The sequence below is a fragment of the Glycine soja genome, chromosome 12 (genome assembly GCF_004193775.1).
Source record: "Glycine soja cultivar W05 chromosome 12, ASM419377v2, whole genome shotgun sequence".
NCBI classification, from domain to species: Eukaryota; Viridiplantae; Streptophyta; class Magnoliopsida; order Fabales; family Fabaceae; genus Glycine; species Glycine soja.
In genome coordinates, this window is record NC_041013.1 from 18,692,507 (window position 1) to 18,718,095 (window position 25,589).

Sequence of the window (25,589 nt, forward strand, 5' to 3'; positions counted from 1 at the left end):
GTTTAGAGACTTACTCTGTTGTGTTTGTACGTTTCTCAATTATTTTGCTTGTTACTTGACATTAGAAGTGATGGTTGCAGGAAATGAATGTGAATGACTTCTTACCAAGGCTCTGAACAACCTGGCGTAAGTCATGGCTAATCAAGGAGGCGGTGGAGGAGCAGCTATGTACCATGGTTTAGATCACTTTTAGTGGAATGACCTATCTACCTTTAAAAGGGGTTATATCTTGAGGGTACTGAGCTTTGTCTGAGGGAGATTGAGACTTCTGGGTAATGGAGTGTCAGGACCAGTAGAAGGTGTGGTTTGCTACTCACATGCTAGCATATGAGGTAGAGTACTAGTGGGAGAACACCCATCTACATTTGAAGGGAGCTGGTGGTGTTGTTGTCCCATGGGAGACTTTCAGACAGACTTTTCTGGAGAATTATTTTCCATAAGATGTGAAGAATAAGAAAGAGATGGAGTTCCTCGAGCTGAAATAGAGGAAAATGGTGGTGACAGAGTATGCAGCTAGGTTTAAGAACCTAGTCAAGTATTTTCCTCATTATCAAGGGGAAGCTAGGGAGATGACCAAATGTGTGAAGTTTATCAATGGCCTGGGACTAGAAGTGAAGATGATGGTGAACTGCCATGATATCCATAACTTTGCACAACTGAACAACATGTGCAGAGTGTTTGACGAGTATCAGCGGGAGAAGGACGCATTCTATAGGAATGCTAATGCCGGTCATAGGAAAGAGAAGAATCATGTGACTCACAGTTATGCTAAGCCATATTATGCCTGATGGAAACATGCATCAGTGCCCCTCTTGGGAAATATGACAATCGTTTTGGGGGATAGAGAACCGATGGATTCCAACCCACCAGTAGAGGATTTCAACTAGGTGGTGGGAGTTCTCATCCAGCTAGCAGGGTGCCTCAGCCTATTCATAGAGGTTGTGGGGGTGGTGCTTCGACTAGAGTTGCTACTCCATCTCGATGTGCTAAGTGTGGTAAGGTTGGTCATTTTGCTCGTGAGTACCCAAATAGTGACGTGACTTGTTTCAACTACCGAGGTAAGGGCCATATCAGTACTAGCTGCCCACATCCCAGGAGGGAAAAGAGTAGTAGGAGTCTTAATAACCAAAGTGGACGACCGAGGACAATGAGGAGAATGTTTGCTCTTAGTGGTGTTGATGTCGCACAGTTCGATGATCTCATCCAAGGTATGTGTTTCATAAGTCAAGTGACCTTAGTTGTATTGTGTGATTCAAGTGTGACACATTCATTTATTTTCGTGTCTATGTTGAAAAACTTGCTTTGCCTGTGTCTTCTTTGAAATTTGACTTGATTATCAATACACCTGCTAGTGGGTTTGTTTTAACTTTTGATGTGCACTAGCAATGTCCTATCTTAATTTCTGATAAACAGTTTCTAATTTTTTTGGTTGTTTTACCTTTGAGCCAAATTGATGTTATTTTTGGTATGGACTGTTTATCTTCCAACCACATCTTATTGAACTATTTTGAGAAATTGGTTGTCTTCATTGATTTTGGTGTGTGTGAAGGTGATATATTTTTGTCTGCTAACCAGGTTGAAGCATCTTTGAGAGAGGATGCACATGTATACATGATCTTAGCTAGTATGAGTGCTGAGACCAAAACCCTATGAGGGATATACCCTTGGGGAGGGAGTTTCTGGAGGTGTTTGGGTTACCAACTGTGAGAGAGGTTGAGTTCTTCATTGACCTAGTGCTTGATATTGGACCTATATCCTTATCACCTTATAGGATGTCCCCTATAGAGCTGAGCAAGCTTAAGAAATAGTTAGATCAAAGAGCACTTAGAGAAACAGTTTGTGAGACCTAGTGTAGTGTGTCACCCTGGGGAGTGTCGGTGTTGTTAGTCAAGAAGAAGGATGCGACCATAAAGCTATGTGTAGACTATCGTCAGCTAAACAAGGTGGCGATTAACAATAGGTACCCTTTGCCTAGTATAGATGACCTGATGGACTAGTTAGTGGGGGCTTGTGTGTTCAGTAAGATAGATCTTACGTTCGATTACAACCATATTGAAGTGAATTTTGAGGATATTCCAAAGACTGTCTTTAGGACTCATTATGGCAATTATGAGTACCTGGTTATGCCTTTTGGTGTGACCAATGCCCCTGGTGTGTTCATGGACTACATGAACAGGATCATTCATCCCTACCTAGATAGCTTTGTAGTGGTCTTCATAAATGATACCTTAGTGATTCCAAGAATAGGGAGGAACTTGAGGAGCATCTAAAGGTTGTGTTGTAGACCCTCAAGGACAATAGGTTGTACGCCAAGTTGTGTAAGTGTGAGTTTTGGCTAGAAGAGGTGAGTTTTTTGGGTCATGTTATATCTAGAGGGGGAATAGCAGTAGATCCTTCTAAGGTAGAAGTCGTTATGAGCTGAGAGTTCCCTAAGTCAGTGCTTGAGATTAGGACCTTCCTTGGGTTAGCAGGTTACTACTATAGGTTCAAAGAGGATTTTTCTAAGCTAGCCTTACCTTTGACCAAGTTGACTCGTAACGATCATGCTTTTGTGTGGGATGCCCAGTGTGAGAGTAGTTTGCTTACCCTTAAGGAGAGGTTGACCACTGCACCAGTTTTAGTGTTACTCGACTCGAGCAAACCCCTTTGTGGTGTATTATGATGCATCCAAGATGGGTTTGGGTGGAGTGCTTATGTAGCGGGGCCAAGTAGTGGCCTATGCTTCCCAACAGCTCAAGATTCATGAGAAGAATTATCCTACACATAATCTCAAGTTAGTAGTCATAATGTATGCTTTTAAGATTTGGAGGCATTATCTTTATGGATCAAAATTTGAGGTGTTTATTGACCATAAGAGCCTTAGATACATGTTTGATTAGGAAGAGCTTAACATGAGGCAGAGGAGATGGTTAGAATTCCTTAAGGATTATAATTTTGAGCTTATCTATCACCCAAGTAAAGCCAATGTAGTAGTTGATGACTTGAGTAGGAAATCCCTTCAAGTGTTTTCTTTAATGGTTAGAAAGTTAGACCTCCTATAGTAGTTTAAAGACATGAGTTTAGCATGTGAGATCACCTTTGGTAGCATTAAGTTGGGTATGTTGAGAGTCACGAGTGACCTCTTGAGCAAGATTCGTGAGGGTCAGAAGTCTGACCCATTCTTGTCAACCCAGTTAGAGTTCATAACTGCAATGAGAGAGATTAATTTTAAAGTGGGGCTTGATGAAGTCTTGAGATTCCAGGATAGGGTGTGTGTTTCTAGTGTACCCGACCTTAGGAAAGCGATCTTGGAAGAGGGTCATATGAGTAGTCTGAGCACCTTATGTAGATGTTTTGGTGGCCGAGTATGAAGAGGAAGGTTAATGAGTTTGTCCCTGCTTGCCTAGTGTGTTAGAAAGCTAATATAGAACACCAAAAGCCTTCATGGAATTTGCAACCTTTAGAGGTACCTGAGTGGAAGTATGATAGCATCTCTATGGATTTTGTTGTGGGGTTACCTAGGACCCTAAAGGGATTGGATTCCCTTTGGATCGTTGTGGACAGGTTGACAAAATTTTCTCACTTCATCCTAATTAACATTAAGTATTCCTTAGAGAGGTTGACTAGCTTGTATATCAATGAGATAGTTAGACTACATGGTGTGCCTTCTAGCATAGTTTATGAGAGAAACCCCAGGTTTACCTCTAGAATTTGGGAGAGTCTCCATAAATCCTTGGGAACCAAACTTAGGTTGAGTTCTGCTTATCATTCATAGACCAATGATTAGGCCAAGCATACCATCCAGTCATTAGAGGACCTTTTGAGAGCCTATGTGTTAGAGCAAGCGGGTAGCTGGGATAGTTTCTTACCCTTGATAGAGTTTATATACAACAATAGTTTTCACTCTAGTATAGGTATGGCACCTTACCAAGCGTTGTATGGTATGAGATGTAGTACACCTCTATTTTGGGTAGATCTCAGTGACACCATTGCCTTAGGACCTGAGGTGGTTTAGTAGACCATTGAAAAGGTCAAGTTGATCCAGGAGAGGATAAGGGCAGCCCAAAGTAGGTAGAAGAGCTACCACGATGGAAGAAGAAATGACCTTGAATTGTTGTAGGTGATCATGTATTCTTGATAGTCACTCCGTGGAATGGGGTTGGCAGGGCGTTGAAGTCTCATAAGCTCACACCTAGATTCATTAGTCCCTTTGTTTCGGCCCAATTGCGTATTAGGTGGCCTTGCCATCATCTCTCTCTAATCTCCATAGTGCCTTCCATATCTTTCAGCTCATGAAATATGTTTATGATATGGTGCACATGATCGAGTTGGATGATGTCCAAGTGAAAGAGAACTTGACATATGAAATACTGCAACTAAGGATAAACGACTGTATGGTCAAGCAACTGAGGGGGAAAAATATTCCCATGGTTAAAGTGGTATGGGGGCGCGCTTCGAGTGAGGATGCTGCCTAGGAGTTAGAGGGCCAGATGTGTGATGCATATCCACCATTGGTAAGTTTTGAGGCAAAACTTCGGTGGAGTTGTAACACCCCATTTTCTTTTTGTAAAAATTAATTAAAAGGCTTTTTAATTAAGTTTTTATTTAAATAAAAATAAAGGTTTAGAATAAATAATAAATATGAGTTTTTAGAAAATAAGAGAAATGTTTATTTATCCTTTTTATTTAATAGAGAGAAAAAAAGTGTTTTTTATAATTAATAAAATCGGAATAAGAATTAAGTCATCAGATTTCTCGCTATATAAATGAGCTTTTAACCTTCAAAGTAGTTTTACAAAACACTTTCTACGTTCTCTGTTTCTTTTTCTCTGATGCTTAAGAATCCTGATAGAGCAACCGGAGGAGCTCTAGAGAGCACTGGAAATACCAGCATTGCTAAGGGAAAACTCTTGAGTGACTACATCGAGGTAAGGCATGAGTTACTCACACCTGAGGATTAGAATAAACATGAGTAGGGATCCCTAGAGGATAAATTTTGGATTATTTTTTCCTATTTTATGAAATTCAATTATGTTGTTATGCTTTTATTTGCAAATTGACAATGTTTGATGGACCAATTGATGTCCCGATGCGAAATTGTTGTGAAATTGATATGTTCTTATATTAAGTGTGAACCCTAGAAATTGGGACTTTTTCTAATTAGCGTGAATTGATGATGTTAAGTAAGGAGGGGTTTACGGGAAGTGAATTTTCTCTTTTCCTTCTCTTGTATTTAAATTCAATCAAATAAATTATTAAATTCATTTGTTTTAAGCGGGCACGGGTGTTATCGTGATTCCTTTTTTTCTGAGTTGTGGCAAATTCCTTTTTTAATGTTTGGTAACTGTATTCTCTTTTCATGGCTTAAAATATGAATCTCAGATATATGAGTTGTCTTTCAATTCATGTAATATTTGTATTATTAGATATATGAATATGAATTTTTATGGCATCCAATTGCACCTGTTGAGGCACACCCTTTGTACCATTATTGGATGTGTGGCGTGAATTTTAATAGTTAATGGACAAAAATATTAACCATGCTGAAATTACTATTGGATGTTTTCCATCCCTTGTATCACTAGGATCATGCTGGAACAGGAACTTATTGGCCATTCTTCTCAAGGAGCAATAGTAAAGTGGACAAAAATATATATGAATTAATATAATATAACCATTTTAAACAAGTCCACAATTATTTTATATACTTTCTGGTGTGTGTTTGTATATATCAATTCGCTTAACCAAATTCGCAATCAATGTAAATTTAACATTCACCTAGTTACCTTTTTTTTTTGTTTATACATGGAAAAATACAAAAACTTATATTTAACATATATAGATCAAAGGGTATTTTCAAACTCACACACACACACACACACACACACACACACACACACACACACACACACACACACACACACACACACACACACACACACACACACACACACACACACACACACACACACACACACACACACACACACACACACACACACACACACACACACACACACACATATATGTTTTAAAAATATTTGAGATTAACTCATGTTAATAATATCATATTATGCATGTTAGTTTGGAAATGTATTTTCAACAGAAACTTTAGTTACTATAATATATATTTACTTATGGTAATTTGTTTCATATAATTGAGTCCAGTATATTTGCTTTCTACTTTTTTTAATATATTTGAATTGTTTACTCTTATGCCTTGTTTCATGTTAGTTACTTGTGTGTGTGTGTGTGTAAATGTATGGTAAAGTGTTCATATAATTATTTGGAAATGGTGCATTGAAAGCTTTCTTTGAAATTCATGATCTAGTATTATGTGTGCTAGTTTGATGTATATAGATTTAGTTGTATATTTATTTATATTAGTATTTGATGTTTATAATCCTATAGTGTTTTATAGTATGATTCCGAAAATGATTCAAGTGTTGGAGTTTGATAATATTGTGGATAGATTTGAGATAAATGTGTATTGAGTTGTGAGCTATGAACTGTGCAATGTAAGACCCTTAAGGGCAATGAGTTAATGCATGACGAATTTTGTGATGGACTCCATCGTGCTAACTTGATGAGTTCAATCACTTGAGGCACAATGAGTTAAAATAACTTTGAAAATTATTGAGATATTAAAAACAATTTAGTAGTTGTGTGTATTGCATAGTTCACAAATAGAGTCTGTGTGCTAAAATGTTTTCTAGGTTGGACCTAAAACTAGAGGCAGAGACCCTGATGGACTACTAGAAGTCTAGGTCGTGGGGGTAAATACACTCGGTTTGAGTGTTCCTTTTAGCATGTGTCGATCCCATATGGTTGGGACATTCTCGTAAAAAAACTCCCTATGATTTCAATTAGTGAGAGTGACCTGACTTACACATTGTGAGGTTTGTCTTGTGATGTACTCCTAGGTTTCTATTAGGACTTTTGGCAAGCGTACCAATTGTCGTTGTAGGTTTCACATTTATAAAAGAGTTCGTCTCCATAGGGACATGAGATACTTAATTCATTTGGATAAAGGTGATCAGTTTAATAGTTATGTACAAATTCAATCAAATGCCATTTGGTTTTGGTTTAACTAACTAAAGACAGTTGAACGTAAAAGAATTGTAAAAATAACAAATTTACGGAAATAACAAAAATATGAAAATAACAGAATTCAGTGTGTCGAAAATACAGAAATTATGGAAACGATTTAAATTAATTCAAGAAAACATAGGATTGAATTTAATCATTCATACCCTTAGTATCCTAATATGATTAAAAAGTATAAATCATTTTCTAACATTACTAATGCACACATAGTTATCCCAAGTCGATTCCTCGCACTTGGAACATGAGAACATTTACTAAATATTGATCCCTCGCATATGAAGTAAATATCTCAATGTTACCATTATATTCTCATGCTTTTTGCAATCAAAACGTTATGCTCTATTCCTAGCAACGTAACGTAAAGAGTAAAATCATTTAACTCAAATTCTAAGATTACTTTCTAGTCTCACTTAAAATCCTATTTCATGACATTAATGATCAAATAGAATAAAGCATTATGAGTAGAATAATGTTAGTGTTTAGCTCTACTGAGCTGTAAAAGATTGGCTAAGATTTTGTTAAAACATAAGCACTTAGACAATGAAGGAAAGCTGGAGTTGCTGCACATGATGTCCAACGTTATGACAAGGAATAAGAACGGGCTGCACAATGCACAAGGCAAGATAAAATGTCTAATGAAGAATTGAAGTTGAAGGATCCACGATGTCGGATACAATGTCCTGACATCCTGCTCGAAAACACTGGAAGTGCTGTACAATGCAAGATAAAAGTCAAGTGAAGCATTGAAGCTGCAGGATCCAAGATGTCGGATACGATGTCCTGACATCTGGCCCGAAAATACTGGACATATAAATCTGTTATATCTTTAACAGATTATTGTGCAGTTAGCAAGAGATAAGAAGATCTATCTTTAGGAACGAATTAAAAGATCATTATGGTTCGAATTTCAAAGTAGAAGAGTTCGTTCAGGGATTAAAGATTAAAGATTAAAGATTCAAACTAAAAGATCAAAAGTTATCTTTTAGTTCTTTAACTGCAGATTTTCAGGAAGAAGATAGATCTCCTCCAGCATCAAGAACTTGCAGCCCAGAATCGTACACGGCTATATAATCATGGAGGCTGCACGAGTTCTGTACCAAGTCCGGGATTGAAGAGTTATTTTGTGAGTTTTGGGACTTGAGTCTTTTGTGAGCCACCTTGATGGTACCCTAACATCAAGTGTTGGACCTATGTGTGTAGAGTTGATCTCTTGTGTCTAGAGTTGATCTCTAGTGTTCAGAGTTGATCTCTGGTGTGTCTTTGACTTAATTGTAAACACGGGAGTGTGAGTGAGAGGGAGTGAGCAGAGGTTCTCATATCTAAGATTGGGTCTTAGGTAGAGATCGCACGGGTAGTGGTTAGGTGAGAAGGTTGTAAACAGGGGCTGTTAGACCTTGAACTAACACTATTGAGAGTGGATTTCCTCCCTGGCTTGGAGCCCCCAGATGTAGGTGAGGTTGCACCGAACTGGGTAAACAATTCTCTTGTGTTATTTACTTGTTTAATCCGTTCATACAGACACAGATAAACTGCATGTTCTGAAGCGTGATGTCGTGACATCCTGTACGACATCTGTCCCCTGGAATCAGAATTTCAATTGGTATCAGAGCAAACACTCGAAATCACAGAGTGAGATCTGGGGAGATAAATTCTGATGAACATGGAGAAAGAAGGAGGACCAGTGAACAGACCACCAATTCTTGATGGAAGCAACTATGAATACTGGAAAGCAAGAATGGTGGCCTTCCTCAAATCACTGGATAGCAAAACCTGGAAAGCTGTCATCAAAGGCTGGGAACATCCCAAGATGCTGGACACAGAAGGAAAGCCCACTGATGAATTGAAGCCAGAAGAAGACTGGACTAAAGAAGAGGACGAATTGGCACTTGGAAACTCCAAAGCTTTGAATGCACTATTCAATGGAGTTGACAAGAACATCTTCAGACTGATCAACACTTGCACAGTGGCCAAAGATGCATGGGAGATCCTGAAAACCACTCATGAAGGAACCTCCAAAGTGAAGATGTCCAGATTGCAACTCTTGGCTACAAAATTCGAAAATCTGAAGATGAAGGAGGAAGAGTGTATTCATGACTTCCACATGAACATTCTTGAAATTGCCAATGCTTGCACTGCCTTGGGAGAGAGGATAACAGATGAAAAGCTGGTGAGAAAGATCCTCAGATCCTTGCCTAAGAGATTTGACATGAAAGTCACTGCAATAGAGGAGGCCCAAGACATTTGCAACATGAGAGTAGATGAACTCATTGGTTCTCTTCAAACCTTTGAGCTAGGACTCTCGGATAGGGCTGAAAAGAAGAGCAAGAATCTGGCTTTCATGTCCAATGATGAAGGAGAAGAAGATGAGTATGACCTGGACACTGATGAAGGTCTGACTAAGGCAGTTGTGCTCCTTGGAAAGCAGTTCAACAAAGTGCAGAACAGAATGGACAGAAGGCAGAAGCCACATGTCCAGAACATCCCTTTCGACATCAGGAAAGGCAGTAAACACCAGAAAGAGTCAGATGTAAAGCCCAGTCACAGCAAAGGAATTCAATGCCATGGGTGTGAAGGCTATGGACACATCATAGCTGAATGTCCCACTCATCTCAAGAAGCAGAGGAAAGGACTTTTTGTATGTCGATCTGATACAGAGAGTGGACAGGAAAGTGACTCTGACAGAGATGAGAATGCACTCACTGGGAGATTTGAAACTGCTGAAGATTCAAGTGATACAGACAGTGAAATCACTTTTGATGAGCTTGCTACATCCTATAGAGAACTATGCATCAGAAGTGAGAAGATTCTTCAGCAAGAAGCACAACTAAAGAAGGTCATTGCAGATCTGGAGGCTGAGAAGAAGGCACATAAAGAGGAGATTTCTGAGCTTAAAGGTGAAGTCGGTTTTCTGAACTCTAAGCTGGAAAACATGACAAAATCAATAAAGATGCTGAATAAAGGCTCAGATACGCTTGATGAGGTGCTGCTGCTTGGAATGAATGCTGGAAACCAGAGAGGACTTGGATTTAATCCTAAGTCTGCTGGCAGAACGACCATGACAGAATTTGTTCCTGCCAAAAACAGGACTGGAGCCACGATGTCACAACATCGGTCTCGACATCATGGAACGCAGCAGAAAAAGAGCAAAAGAAAGAAGTGGAGGTGTCACTACTGTGGCAAGTATGGTCACATAAAGCCCTTTTGCTATCATCTACATGGCAATCCACATCATGGAACTCAAAGTAGCAACAGCAGAAAGAAGATGATGTGGGTTCCAAAACACAAGGCTGTCAGTCTTGTTGTTCATACTTCACTTAGAGCATCAGCTAAGGAAGATTGGTACCTAGATAGCGGCTGTTCCAGACACATGACAGGAGTCAAAGAATTCCTGCTGAACATTGAGCCCTGCTCCACTAGTTATGTGACATTTGGAGATGGCTCTAAAGGAAAGATCATTGGAATGGGAAAGCTAGCTCATGATGGACTTCCTAGTCTGAACAAAGTACTACTGGTGAAGGGACTGACTGCAAACTTGATCAGCATCAGTCAGCTGTGTGATGAAGGATTCAATGTAAACTTCACAAAGTCAGAATGCTTGGTGACAAATGAGAAGAGTGAAGTTCTAATGAAGGGCAGCAGATCAAAGGACAATTGTTACATATGGACACCCCAAGAAATCAGCTACTCCTCCACATGTCTATCCTCCAAAGAAGATGAAGTCAGAATGTGGCATCAAAGATTTGGACATCTGCACTTAAGAGGCATGAAGAAAATCATTGACAAAGGTGCTGTTAGAGGCATTCCCAATCTGAAAATAGAAGAAGGCAGAATCTGTGGTGAATGTCAGATTGGAAAGCAAGTCAAGATGTCCCACCAGAAGCTTCAACATCAGACCACTTCCAGGGTGCTGGAACTACTTCACATGGATTTGATGGGGCCTATGCAGGTTGAAAGCCTTGGAGGAAAGAGGTATGCTTATGTTGTTGAGGATGATTTCTCCAGATTTACCTGGGTCAACTTTATCAGAGAGAAATCAGAAACCTTTGAAGTATTCATGGAGTTGAGTCTAAGACTTCAAAGAGAAAAGGACTGTGACATCAAGAGAATCAGGAGTGACCATGGCAGAGAATTTGAAAACAGCAGGTTCACTGAATTCTGCACATCTGAAGGCATCACTCATGAGTTCTCTGCAGCCATTACACCACAACAGAATGGCAGAGTTGAAAGGAAAAACAGGACCTTGCAAGAGGCTGCTCGGGTCATGCTTCATGCCAAAGAACTTCCCTATAATCTCTGGGCTGAAGCCATGAACACAGCATGCTACATCCACAACAGAGTCACACTGAGAAGAGGGACTTCAACCACCCTGTATGAAATCTGGAAAGGGAGGAAGCCATCTGTCAAGCACTTCCACATCTTTGGAAGTCCATGTTACATCTTGGCAGATAGAGAGCAAAGGAGAAAGATGGATCCCAAGAGTGATGCAGGAATATTCCTGGGATACTCTACAAACAGCAGAGCATATAGAGTATTCAATTCCAGAACCAGAACAGTGATGGAATCCATCAATGTGGTTGTTGATGATCTGTCTCCAGCAAGAAAGAAAGATGTCGAAGAAGATGTCAGAACATCGGGAGACAATGTAGCAGATGCAGCTAAAAGTGGAGAAAATGCAGAAAACTCTGATCCTGCTACAGATGATTCAAACATCAACCAACCTGACAAGAGACCCTCCATTAGAATCCAGAAGATGCACCCCAAGGAGCTGATTATAGGAGATCCAAACAGAGGGGTCACTACAAGATCAAGGGAGGTTGAGATCGTCTCAAACTCATGTTTTGTCTCCAAAATTGAGCCCAAGAACGTGAAAGAGGCACTGACAGATGAGTTCTGGATCAATGCCATGCAAGAAGAATTGGAGCAATTCAAAAGGAATGAAGTCTGGGAGCTAGTTCCTAGGCCCGAGGGAACTAATGTGATTGGCACCAAGTGGATCTTCAAGAACAAAACCAATGAAGAAGGTGTCATAACCAGAAACAAGGCCAGACTGGTTGCTCAAGGCTACACTCAGATTGAAGGTGTAGACTTTGATGAGACTTTTGCCCCAGTTGCTAGACTTGAGTCCATCAGATTATTACTTGGTGTGGCTTGCATCCTCAAATTCAAGCTGTACCAGATGGATGTGAAGAGCGCATTTCTGAATGGATACCTGAATGAAGAAGTCTATGTGGAGCAGCCAAAGGGATTTGCAGACCCGACTCATCCAGATCATGTATACAGGCTCAAGAAGGCTCTCTATGGATTGAAGCAAGCTCCAAGAGCTTGGTATGAAAGGCTAACAGAGTTCCTTACTCAGCAAGGGTATAGGAAGGGAGGAATTGACAAGACTCTCTTTGTCAAGCAAGATGCTGAAAACTTGATGATTGCACAGATATATGTTGATGACATTGTGTTTGGAGGGATGTCGAATGAGATGCTTCGACATTTTGTCCAACAGATGCAATCTGAATTTGAGATGAGTCTTGTTGGAGAGCTGACTTATTTTCTGGGACTTCAAGTGAAGCAGATGGAGGACTCCATATTCCTCTCACAAAGCAGGTATGCAAAGAACATTGTCAAGAAGTTTGGGATGGAGAATGCCAGCCATAAAAGAACACCTGCACCTACTCACTTGAAGCTGTCAAAGGATGAAGCTGGCACCAGTGTTGATCAAAGCCTGTACAGAAGCATGATAGGGAGCTTATTATATTTAACAGCTAGCAGACCCGACATCACCTATGCAGTAGGTGTTTGTGCAAGATATCAAGCCAATCCTAAGATAAGTCACTTGACTCAAGTAAAGAGAATTTTGAAATATGTAAATGGCACCAGTGACTATGGGATTATGTACTGTCATTGTTCAAATCCAATGCTGGTTGGGTATTGTGATGCTGTTTGGGCTGGAAGTGCAGATGACAGAAAAAGTACTTCTGGTGGATGCTTCTATTTGGGAACCAATCTTATTTCATGGTTCAGCAAGAAGCAAAACTGTGTGTCCCTATCTACAGCAGAAGCCGAGTATATTGCAGCAGGAAGCAGCTGTTCACAACTAGTTTGGATGAAGCAGATGCTGAAGGAGTACAATGTCGAACAAGATGTCATGACATTGTACTGTGACAACATGAGTGCTATTAATATTTCTAAAAATCCTGTTCAACACAGCAGAACCAAGCACATTGACATTAGACATCACTATATCAGAGATCTTGTTGATGATAAAGTGATCACACTGAAGCATGTTGACACTGAGGAACAAATAGCAGATATTTTCACAAAGGCTCTGGATGCAAATCAGTTTGAAAAACTGAGGGGCAAGCTGGGCATTTGTGTGCTAGAGGAATTATAGCAACTACAGCAATCTGAACGTGCCCAAACGAATCACTTAGCATTAATAGCACGTTCACTACTGAACCAAGGAAAATTCGACCGTTGCTTCACACGGCCCTCTACATTCCTCATTCAAATATATATCTGCTTGACATTCGTGTTTTCATCAGCAGTTCCCAATAGTTTTCTGAGATTTACGAAATCATTCCAAACGCTCTGCTTTTCTATGGCTACCTCATCAAAAGAAACTGCAGCTTCTGGTTCACCATCTGTCCCATCATCTCCACACCAGGAACAACCTGAACTCAACATCCAACCCATCCAAATAATTCCTGGTCAAGCCTCTGTCCCTGAGAAACTGGTTCCCAGAAGACCACAGGGAGTGAAGATTGCTGAAAACCCTAGCCCTGCAACGAGTCCTAGGGAAGTAGACACGGAGATGGACAAGAAAATACGCAGCATTGTGAGTAGCATCTTGAAAGACGCCTCTGTTCCTGAAGCTGATGAAGATGTCCCAACATCGTCCAACCCAAATGTTTCTGTGCCTGATGTCAAGAAAGATGTTCCAACATCTTCCGCTCCAAATGCTGAAGCACTCCCTTCACCCAGTGAAGAGGGATCAACTGAGGAAGATGATCAAGCCGCAGAGGAGACTCCTGCACCAAGGGCACCAGAACCTGCTCCAGGTAACCTCATTGACCTTGAAGAAGTAGAATCTGATGAAGAACCCATTGCCAACAGGTTGGCACCGGGCATTGCAGAAAGGTTACAAAGCAGAAAGGGAAAAACTCCCCTTAAGAGGTCTGGACGAATCAAGACTATGGCCCAGAAGAAGAGTACTCCAATCACTCCTGCCACATCCAGAAGAAGCAAGGTTGCTATCCCCTCCAAGAAGAGGAAAGAAATTTCCTCATCCGATTCTGATGAGGATGTCGAACTAGATGTCTCAACATCTAAGAAGGCCAAGACTTCAGGGAAGAAGGTGCCTGGAAATGTTCCTGATGCACCATTGGACAACATTTCATTCCACTCCATTGGCAATGCTGAAAGGTGGAAATTCGTGTATCAACGAAGACTGGCCTTGGAAAGAGAACTGGGAAGAGCTGCCTTGGATTGCAAGGAGATCATGGACCTCATCAAGGCTGCTGGACTGCTGAAGACTGTCAGCAAGTTGGGAGATTGCTATGAAGGCTTAGTCAGAGAATTCATTGTCAACATTCCCTCTGACATATCTAACAGAAAAAGTGATGAGTATCAAAAGGTGTTTGTCAGAGGAAAGTGTGTTAAATTCTCCCCTGCTGTGATTAACAAGTATCTGGGCAGACCTACTGATGGAGTGATAGATATTGCTGTTTCTGAGCATCAAATTGCCAAGGAAATCACTGCCAAACGAGTCCAGCATTGGCCAAGGAAAGGGAAGCTTTCAGCAGGGAAGCTAAGTGTGAAGTATGCAATTCTGCACAGGATTGGAGCTGCAAACTGGGTTCCCACCAATCATACTTCCACTGTTGCCACAGGTTTGGGTAAATTTCTGTATGCTGTTGGAACCAAATCCAAATTTAATTTTGGAAACTATATCTTTGATCAAACTGTTAAGCATTCAGAATCATTTGCTGTCAAATTACCCATTGCCTTCCCTACTGTATTATGTGGCATTATGTTGAGTCAGCATCCCAATATGTTAAACTACACTGACTCTGTGATGAAGAGAGAATCTCCTCTATCCCTGCATTACAAACTGTTTGAAGGGACACATGTCCCAGACATTGTCTCGACATCTGTCTCGACATCAGGGAAAGCTGCTGCTTCAGGTGCTGTGTCCAGGGATGCTCTGATTGCTGAACTCAAGGACACATGCAAGGTGCTGGAAGCAACCATCAAAGCCACCACAGAGAAGAAGATGGAGCTAGAACTGCTGATCAAAAGGCTCTCAGAGAGTGGCATTGATGATGAAGAAGCAGCTGAGGAAGAAGGAGAAGCAGCTGAAGAAGAAGAAGAAGCTGCTGAGGAAGAGGAAGATGAAGCATAAGAGACAGAATCCGATGATGATTCTGAAGCCACCCCATGATCATCAGACCTTTAATTTTGTTTTTCACTGTTACTAGATATAGGGGCATGTCCCTTTGAACAATTGATTGTTATTGGTCTGTAATATTTGCACTTTAATTTCATGCATCCTACTTTTGCCAAATTTATGTCTAAAAAGGGGGAGTAATAGTATTATGCTTGCTATTATGCATGATTTTGAGTAGTAGGATACTATGTATGATGTATGGCAGTAGGATACGATGTATGCATGATTCATAACCTTGAGGGGGAGTTGTATGACGTTGAGGGGGAGACTGCTGCTGCTGATGATGACTGATGTAAGCTACTAGAAGATGCTGCAGTAGGAGCATGAAGACAGGGGGAGCAGATAACGGATGTCACATGAGATGTCTTGACATCCTGGAGAAGACTAGTAGCTGATAGAAGATGATGCAGTAAGCATGGAGACAGGGGGAGCAGAAGCAGAAAGCTGATGTCACGCGAGATGTCTTGACATCCTGGAGAAGACTTGTAGATTAGCAACTTGAAGAATTTCCGCTGTGCTTGATTACTCTGAAAATGGAAGTTGCTGATCCCACATGCATAACTGCTCGTACCTGCTCAGGAAGTGTCTAAGTATGTTTTAGACAAAATTTGCCAAAGGGGGAGATTGTTAGTGTTTAGCTCTACTGAGCTGTAAAAGATTGGCTAAGATTTTGTTAAAACATAAGCACTTAGACAATGAAGGAAAGCTGGAGTTGCTGCACATGATGTCCAACGTTATGACAAGGAATAAGAACGGGCTGCACAATGCACAAGGCAAGATAAAATGTCTAATGAAGAATTGAAGTTGAAGGATCCACGATGTCGGATACAATGTCCTGACATCCTGCTCGAAAACACTGGAAGTGCTGTACAATGCAAGATAAAAGTCAAGTGAAGCATTGAAGCTGCAGGATCCAAGATGTCGGATACGATGTCCTGACATCTGGCCCGAAAATACTGGACATATAAATCTGTTATATCTTTAACAGATTATTGTGCAGTTAGCAAGAGATAAGAAGATCTATCTTTAGGAACGAATTAAAAGATCATTATGGTTCGAATTTCAAAGTAGAAGAGTTCGTTCAGGGATTAAAGATTAAAGATTAAAGATTCAAACTAAAAGATCAAAAGTTATCTTTTAGTTCTTTAACTGCAGATTTTCAGGAAGAAGATAGATCTCCTCCAGCATCAAGAACTTGCAGCCCAGAATCGTACACGGCTATATAATCATGGAGGCTGCACGAGTTCTGTACCAAGTCCGGGATTGAAGAGTTATTTTGTGAGTTTTGGGACTTGAGTCTTTTGTGAGCCACCTTGATGGTACCCTAACATCAAGTGTTGGACCTATGTGTGTAGAGTTGATCTCTTGTGTCTAGAGTTGATCTCTAGTGTTCAGAGTTGATCTCTGGTGTGTCTTTGACTTAATTGTAAACACGGGAGTGTGAGTGAGAGGGAGTGAGCAGAGGTTCTCATATCTAAGATTGGGTCTTAGGTAGAGATCGCACGGGTAGTGGTTAGGTGAGAAGGTTGTAAACAGGGGCTGTTAGACCTTGAACTAACACTATTGAGAGTGGATTTCCTCCCTGGCTTGGAGCCCCCAGATGTAGGTGAGGTTGCACCGAACTGGGTAAACAATTCTCTTGTGTTATTTACTTGTTTAATCCGTTCATACAGACACAGATAAACTGCATGTTCTGAAGCGTGATGTCGTGACATCCTGTACGACATCTGTCCCCTGGAATCAGAATTTCAAATAAAATTACCAATAATGAGTAGAAAATATTAATACATATATAATATCAAAAGGGATGCATAAGGGTTCAAAGATTACTTCCAATCCTTAAGAAAAACTAACCGATCATTGTGCAAAGCAAAAAACTAACAAGAGAAATGACGAAGGAAGTGATCCACGGTCACAACTCTGTAGTGCCTTGGCCCCACTTTTCTTCTTCTATGTTTTTCTCTCAGCTTTCAGGTTGCTGGATCTCTTTTCCTCTTCTTCTGCATGGCTATTTATAGAAAAAGCCATTTACTGCAAGGGAAACTCGCCTAGGCAAGCTGCTTGCTTAGGGCTGAAGGTATCAGCTCGCCCAGGCGAGTGGCTTGCTTGGGGTTGAAGTTTTCTCTTAGCCTAAGCAAGTGGCTTGCTTAGGGCTGAAAGCCTGGGCGAATTTACGGTCAGAAATATTCATGAAAAGACCATTTTGCCCTTCCTTTTAGCTTTGTTTCTAGACTAACAAACAACCATCAAAACCTATAAAATCATAGACGAATCTTTCATATTTAAACAACAATATTAGTAAATGTACAATATATAGTTACAACTAGTTTTAGGGGTAGTTTATAAAAAAAACTATTTCAATTAAAGCATAAGTAAGTGCTAACAATTTAATCCCAAAATAACTAAAATTTGGCACTTATCAGTTCCCGATGAGGGTTTTGCCCTAAAAATGGTACCACATTGCATGTAGGCTTGAGTCTAGTATATATGTTGCATGAAGTTTGTGTTTGACTTTCATTGAGTTAATGATTGAGTTTTTGGTGTTTCTTTCTGGAGTGTGTAAACTTGAATAAGTGTGAATACTTGTTCGTGATTTTGCAAAGTGATGTTGTTTAGTAAATTCAACTCTATGTATTTATATGTTTCACATGCTCTGGTGTTTTATTATATACGAATGTAATAATTCAATCCTGGTGTGTGTTTGTATTTGGGTTGAATGCCATTTTGTTTCAGGTGAGTCAACATATGATGAGCTCCATGTTGAAGATGGAGAGGCTTAACCTTTGTCAAGGAAACACTCTGATAGATGTGACATCGGGGCATGGGGTTTTATTTCATATATGATAGTTCCATGAACAATATAGTTGTTTTATATTTTCCGCTATTAATTTGACTTCTTTTCTTTCAGTTTGGACGACCATTTTTTGAGCCAAGATGATTTTATTATTTATTTGGACAAGTTATATTTTGATGTTCTAAAAGCGAATGTGAATATTTTACCCTTTTTGAAATGATTTTATTTAAATGTTTTAAAACTTTTAATTAATTTTGCATTTATATTTCGTTTTTTATTAGTACATATATATGTGGCACCACCAACACAACCTCAACCACCACGTCAAGTTCAAGAGTGACTATAATAGTCTATCATCATTTCTTTCTTTGAACCCATTGTCTTTTTGTTTATGACAAAATAGGGAGAAAAAGAAATTTTTATTGTAAGCACAACTCTTCATAAATGGAAAACGTGGCATTTGGAGCATATTTTTGTTGTTGCTTAATCTGTTGTTGTTATACATATATATGCTTGCATGATCTATCCTTATTCTCATCATTAAAATTGTTGAACTTCGGGAAGTATATAAATGCTTTACATATATATCTGCTCTCCTACATATCTCATAATCATGCTTTTCTATATCCTTTATCATGTTGATTATGTTTTATGTTAGTCAAATTTTATACTATGTATTATCATCAAAAAAGGAAACATTGTTAGGTTTAGACAATCCACTAAACTGAACAACCTACAACACCTTAGATTTTGATGTTTACAAAAGTATAAATTGTTGATAAACTAATTAGTTTTTGTTAAGTGCATAGGAAAAACTTTGTAAAAGAGCTTACTGATTATTATGTCAACATCTATAGCTCTAGTAAGTTGCATCCATACTTACAGTGGAAAATAATTTTGTTAAGTTGCATCTAGCATCCAACACACTGTAAGTGATATAAATCACGTCTGTATACTAAGTGTTTATTACTCATGTCCACTTGATATAAATCATTTACATACTTATTTTATGCTTTTATAAGTGACACTCAACTGGGTACGAAAAGACAATGTTATCCACAAAGGGAAGTGCACAATCTCTCTTTAAGAAATTCAATTTTGTCTTTCTTTATTTGAACTACTAACATTTTAATTGAAGGAAAGGCCAAAATGGAAGAGAATAAAAGGTATTTATAGAATATTCTTCATAAGGTCGCTTTCAACGCGGAAGATGTGCACATGTTGTTGCCTATACTTTTATTCCTTTCCTCTCCAATCAAAGTGTGTCATGTTGTCTCGCCTCCAAATGTGAGACAATGTAACACTCCATTTTTTGTAAAATAAATAAAAAGAGTTTTATTTAAAAATTAATAGAGTTTTTAGAAATTAAATAAATGAGAGGAAAGGGTTTATTTTGGGATGTTTTTTATTGTATTGTAATTTTGCTTGTACAATGATAACTATGAATTGCTCATGTTTGATGGGTCACATGATGTGATCATATGTTATGTGATATTCTTTTTGAATTTGGGTGTGTTTTAAGGTCTGAATTGTGCCTCTTTTGCTTCATGAAATAGAGGTTTTTTACGAAGCACAATCGTGCTTGATGAGAGCACGCCCGTGCTTAGTGAAAATTAGTTGTTTTGAGCTCGTACTATTTTCCTCACAACATGAGTTAACTTGTGGTCTAAAAATGACTAAGAAAATGATTGAATTAGGTTTTTTGGTCTGCATAAAAGTTGTATCCCTGGATGTTATATAACAAATATCATTGGGTTCACCCAATTCGAAGTTGTATAGCCCCTAGAGAGTCAAATTACTGAGCAAAGGTCGAGTTGTGAGGATTAAGCAATGATCCAATGTTTACCTTAAGTTTAGACATAGTTAATGGTCAAACCGGTTTTTTGATCAACATAAGGGTTGTAGATAATTGTTTTAACTTTCAAACAAGATAAGTATGAACTTTATAGGATTACTATATCCCTTGTGTGAGATGTTAAATTGAGAACATGAAATATGGTTGTGAATAATTTTTTGGTTAATACAAGATGTGATATTACTTTTGTTTTGAATTATGAATTATACAATAACCAACTGGTGTTTACCTTGAGAAAAGTGTTTATGTGTGAGGTGTTAAAAGAAAAGTGTAGGGTTCCAAGTTAGGAACCCGAGGTGTTGAAAAGGAAAGTGTAGGGTTCTTAGTTAGGAACCTTTGGTGTTAAAAAGAAAGTGTAGGGATCCAAGTTAGGAACTTCAGGTGTTAAATTGTAGCGTAGTGCGTTAAACATGTTTGAAAACAAGTGTGAGGTCGTGGGTATTGTACAATTTATGAGCAGTGTTTGCGTGCAAAAGTTATTTTAGGGGTTGGACCTGAATCAGGAATGTGAGGCCATAATGGATTCTTCAGAGTCTAGGCTTTGGGGGTAAATACACTCAATTTGAGTGTTCCTTTAAGCTTATGTTGATACCATATGATTAAAGCATTCTCGGAAAATAAAGTGACCCTGACTGATTATCTTATGACTTCACTTGGTGTTGACATACACATTGTGTGGTGTGTCTTGTTATGTACTCTTAGGCTCCCTGGTGTTGTTTTTTCACTAACATGGTATCACATTGTTATAGGATTGAGTCTTAGTGTATCTGTTGCACAACGTTTGTGTAATGATCATTGTGACATGTTACGTGATTATGGGTGATGAATTATGTGAGTGTGAGATGTTGTGTTGTACTTGAGATGTGTTGTTTTGAACACATGATTAATGTGAAGGTGTGGAATGTGATTTTGTGATTAAATCCTTAAAGACAAGTGATGTTATATATATATATATATTATGTGTGTATATGCGTGTGTGCTATTTGTGTTTGGATCTTGAACCATATGTTTGTAGGAGCACATGGTTAGGTGAATGACTTTAAAGAACCTCATGCTAGAGAATGATGAGACATAATGCACTGATAGGATATGACATTAAGGCATGTGTTTCTGTATTAATTGCATGAAGTTATGGACATGTAGTTTTTATCATTTGTTTCACATGTTGAGTCTTTAGTTCATTCTTTAGAATTTTGGACAATCTTGTTTTGAGGAGAAAATGTATTCATACCCTTAATTAATAAGTTTTTAATTTGGTGATTAACGCAAATGTGAACTTTTTACTCATGTGAACTTTTTACTCATGTGAACTCTTTTATGTTTACTGAATAAAATCATTTTATGTAATTCCACATTTACATGTATTTTATTATATAAATATGTATATCAGGGTAGAGGGTGTCTCAGACAATGCTCATACCAAGACTCAACACTAATCCCATTACGGATCTTTCATTGAAGTCTATAAAAGGTAGTCTCTACTCAAAAGTAGAGCACAAAAGAATCATTAAAGAAAAGGAATGAGAAAATCTCTGAAGCAAAACTATGCAAAATCACTAGATGATACATTTGATATTATATTGTCCATCCTTTTCTAAGAAAAGTTATTTTTGTATCCAAGCTTAACTATTTATTCACTCTTTGTGTGTTATTGAATCTCTATATTGATTCAAACTTTTGTTTGTGAAAGTCAAGAGTGGCTTAATGTTAAACTATACTTGGGTGGTATTAGATTCAGGGGGAGTCTGAAGGTGTGCCAAGAGTGGCAATGAGAATACTTGTTTGTAATCAATGTTTTGATTAGTAGAACTCTTTATAGTTGCGTAAAGAAGAACTAGTTGTAGCTCTATTTGAGTGAACCAATATAAACCAAGTGTTTCTACGTCTCTCTTAAGTAGTCTTATTAAGTGTTTTGTTAGCTTACCTTGGAACTATTTTCTCACCAATTGTTTACCTAAAAACCCTTTTCAAAATATAGATTTATAATTACTCGACAACCAAACTGGATTTTCATCAAACTTGTTTTTCTTATCAGTGGATGACTCTATTGCATATATCTTTCTAAATTGGTGATAAAGCTTTTTCATTATGACAAGTTATTATATTTAATTAACACACTATTCAACCTCCCTTCTAGTATGATTGTTGTTATTTCATAAACACTTAGTTTATACTAATTCATTTGAATTAAGGTACGTCTAATTCTCCTTTACAAATTGTAAAGAGTTCCATTAATAAAGAATGATTACAAACAAGTATTCTATCCTGCCACTCGTGGCTACACTAGTATTCTCAAGGTCACTATTGACACACTTTAAGACTTCTCCTAAATCTAAGAATACCCAAGTATTGTTTGTCACTAAGCTACTCTCAACTCTCACAAACATATCGTTTGATTGAATATAACGATTCAAAACACAAAGAGTGTATAAACAATAAGCTCAAACAAAATAAGTAACATTGCAAAGCAAAGGATATAACTATTTCAAGTACAAAATGTATTGTCCAATGACTAAAGAAAATATTGATTTCACTTTTGTTGTTTCACTTTGCATTTCACTTATCTACTTCACTTCAGAACTTGAGTCTCTATTTATAGACTTTAGTGAAGTAATTGTTGTGGGATCCGTGCTTGTTTTCTTGATATGACCATTGTCTCACATCTGGGAACAGAGCAACGTGGCACACTTTGGTTGGAGAAAGAAAGAACATAGTACATACAACTGCAAACATGGTACAAACAGTTACATGTGACTCTTGTCCTTAGCGAAAGTGACCCTTGAGGAATATCCTTTTTTCATTCCTTTCTATAATATACTTACCTTAAATTCAAATGTTATCAATTCAAACATAAAAGAGGCAAAATGAAATTTCAAGTAGTTAGGTTTGTGCACTTCCCTTTTGTTGCTAACACTGAACTCAATACTATCGTTGGACGTCACTTATCTCTTATATAAAAAAGATAGTGTGAGTGATTAAGTCCATTGGACGAGAATAAAAGAAACATAATCTATAGACACTAGGTTTCACAAAGAGTGGACGACAATATTATAATAGCACATTAGACATTGGATATTACTCTTTAATAAAATAATTTCCACTTAATGATTGGATGCCTAATAATTAGAGTTGTAGAATAAGAAATAATACTAAGTGTGCTTATATGTAGTAGGTCTTGTTTACTTATAAATAGTTCATTAGTTCATCAATAATTTATATCTTTGTAATCATAAAAATCATAGGCAAAGATGGATCGTCGAGTTGATCCATTGGACCATCCAATCTTAACAAATAATATTTATTTTGAGGTTGAAATTTTTATACTAAAACTAATTTAAATTTAATTAGTTGATATATTTATTACCAAATAATATGTTTACTTTATTAACATTATATACAAATATTTTGTTGATTAGTATTTATATAATAATATTATTTTTACATAAATATAGTAAAATATATTTAAATTAATTTATTAAATATGTTTTCATTAAAATTAATTTTAAATTTACTTCATTACTAATATCTTGAATTAAATTATTTTTAATTTAATGATAAAGATTACAATTATCATATCAGGAGACAATTTTTCTCAAATTAGGTAAGATCATGCAAAAAAATTATTTCTCGAGGTATTTAAAACAAATCGATACCCAAGTCTCAACAATTTTTTTCTTTTACTTTTAAATCCTTTCATTTTTATGTAAAACTTGTATAAAATAATTTTAAATAATTTCATAAATAATTATTTTGTTGAATTAATTTATGATGTTGAAATTTTTATAATAAATAATAATTTAAATATAATTAGTTAATATATTTATTATAAAATAATATTTTTTTCCATTTTATGAGGTTAAAATTTTTATACTATAATCAAAATATTTATTTTCTTTTAATACTCTTTCAATCTTTTTCTCATTTTAGAAAGGTTAATTAGCTCATTATATATATATATATATATATATATATATATATATATATATATATATATATATATATATATATATATATATTTCAATGAAAATACTTTATTTTATAAATAGATATATTTTAACCATACGGCCAAACTGATGCTACGCTGTTTGCTAGTTGTCCTGAAACGTCAAGAAACAACTTCAATAATTTTTAATTTCTGTGTCCAATCTTTGCAACAACGGTCATCTCATCTCCAAGTGTTCCTATGGTCATCATTGTTCAAAATCCGTGCATTATTTTCTCATCTAACTTTTTTAATTTAAATATTGAATAGATGTTTTTTAACCAAATTTTTTTTCCCACATAATTAATTAAAGTTACTGGGAATGTGGCAGTTAGGAAAATAATTTTTTTTTGTTGCATTTCCGGACATTTTCGTCCAAAGATGACAGGTTGTCAGCAACATTGCGCAATACAGCAAATGTTGGAAGATTTCGTAGCCCAAACCCCCATATAAAGGCCAAGAAACGATGAAAAGTAAGTATGAAGATGTGGAAAGAAAGGAAAGAGTGGGAGCCATTCGTGTAATATTGTTGACCCGCAAAATTAATTAATGTGACCTCTAATTATTGAGATTATGAGACATGTATTACCAATAATCGTAATATCGGCCTACCTTAAATACTCCTTCATTTGTACTGTGTTAGCAGAAGTTTTACAAAATACAAATAAGAGAGTTATTAACCGGTGTCCTTTAGGACTTTTAAGTTTTAAGACACCGGTTAAATAATTAATAAATAAAAATAGTATTAAATTTATATTAAAAATTATGAAAGAGCGTATTATTTTAGTTTTTAGTAAAAGAGTATATAGTGAATTTATATTAATTGGGAGGAATGATTTATAAAAAAGTTAAGGATTATCGAGTTATTTGTCATTCATGATGATTTAAGATGTTTCTTCCTTACTTTATTCTTATAATAACAGTAGTATCTATTATTGACCCTGTCATTAAAATTTTTAGAATCCAACTTTAATTTAAATTTATCTTAATTTATTTTTTATGTATTTTCACTGTATCCAATGAACCTGACAACCTATACCACTGATTACTGACTAGTTAGTAATATTTAAAATAAATAAAATTTCATTCTTAATAGACATTTTGGTTGACACGACTCTTTCCTTCTGTCAGGCAAATCTCTACGTTGGCGTAAGTTTGGGGTGCAGCAGGTTGCATTTGAATTTTTTAATAATTCAAAATAGTCGGTGTGGTTTGTCTGTAGGTGTTTCTTTTACTAAATGTGGCTACCTTTGGGGGAGGACATTTTTCCTCGACACTTTCCACACAAAAAATGAGGAAGGATAAATGATAATAGAAACTTCTATGGTTTCTCTTTAAGTGTTTCTTTCCCAAAATACATCTTCTCACCCTTATGTTTTTTTAAAATTCATATATTTTTTTTAAAAAAATTCAATATATCTACCTTTCATGC

General features: G+C 37.2%; 1 protein-coding gene across 1 annotated transcript; it reads left to right on the forward strand.

The window, feature by feature from the left end:
• The first annotated feature begins 491 nt into the window (after positions 1-491).
• On the forward strand, positions 492-1,653 carry LOC114378850. The gene is made up of 3 exons (XM_028337449.1): positions 492-752; positions 845-1,208; positions 1,550-1,653. The coding sequence occupies exons 1-3, from the start codon at positions 492-494 to the stop codon at positions 1,651-1,653; spliced, it is 729 nt and encodes a 242-aa protein (XP_028193250.1).
• The last annotated feature ends 23,936 nt before the right edge of the window (positions 1,654-25,589 follow it).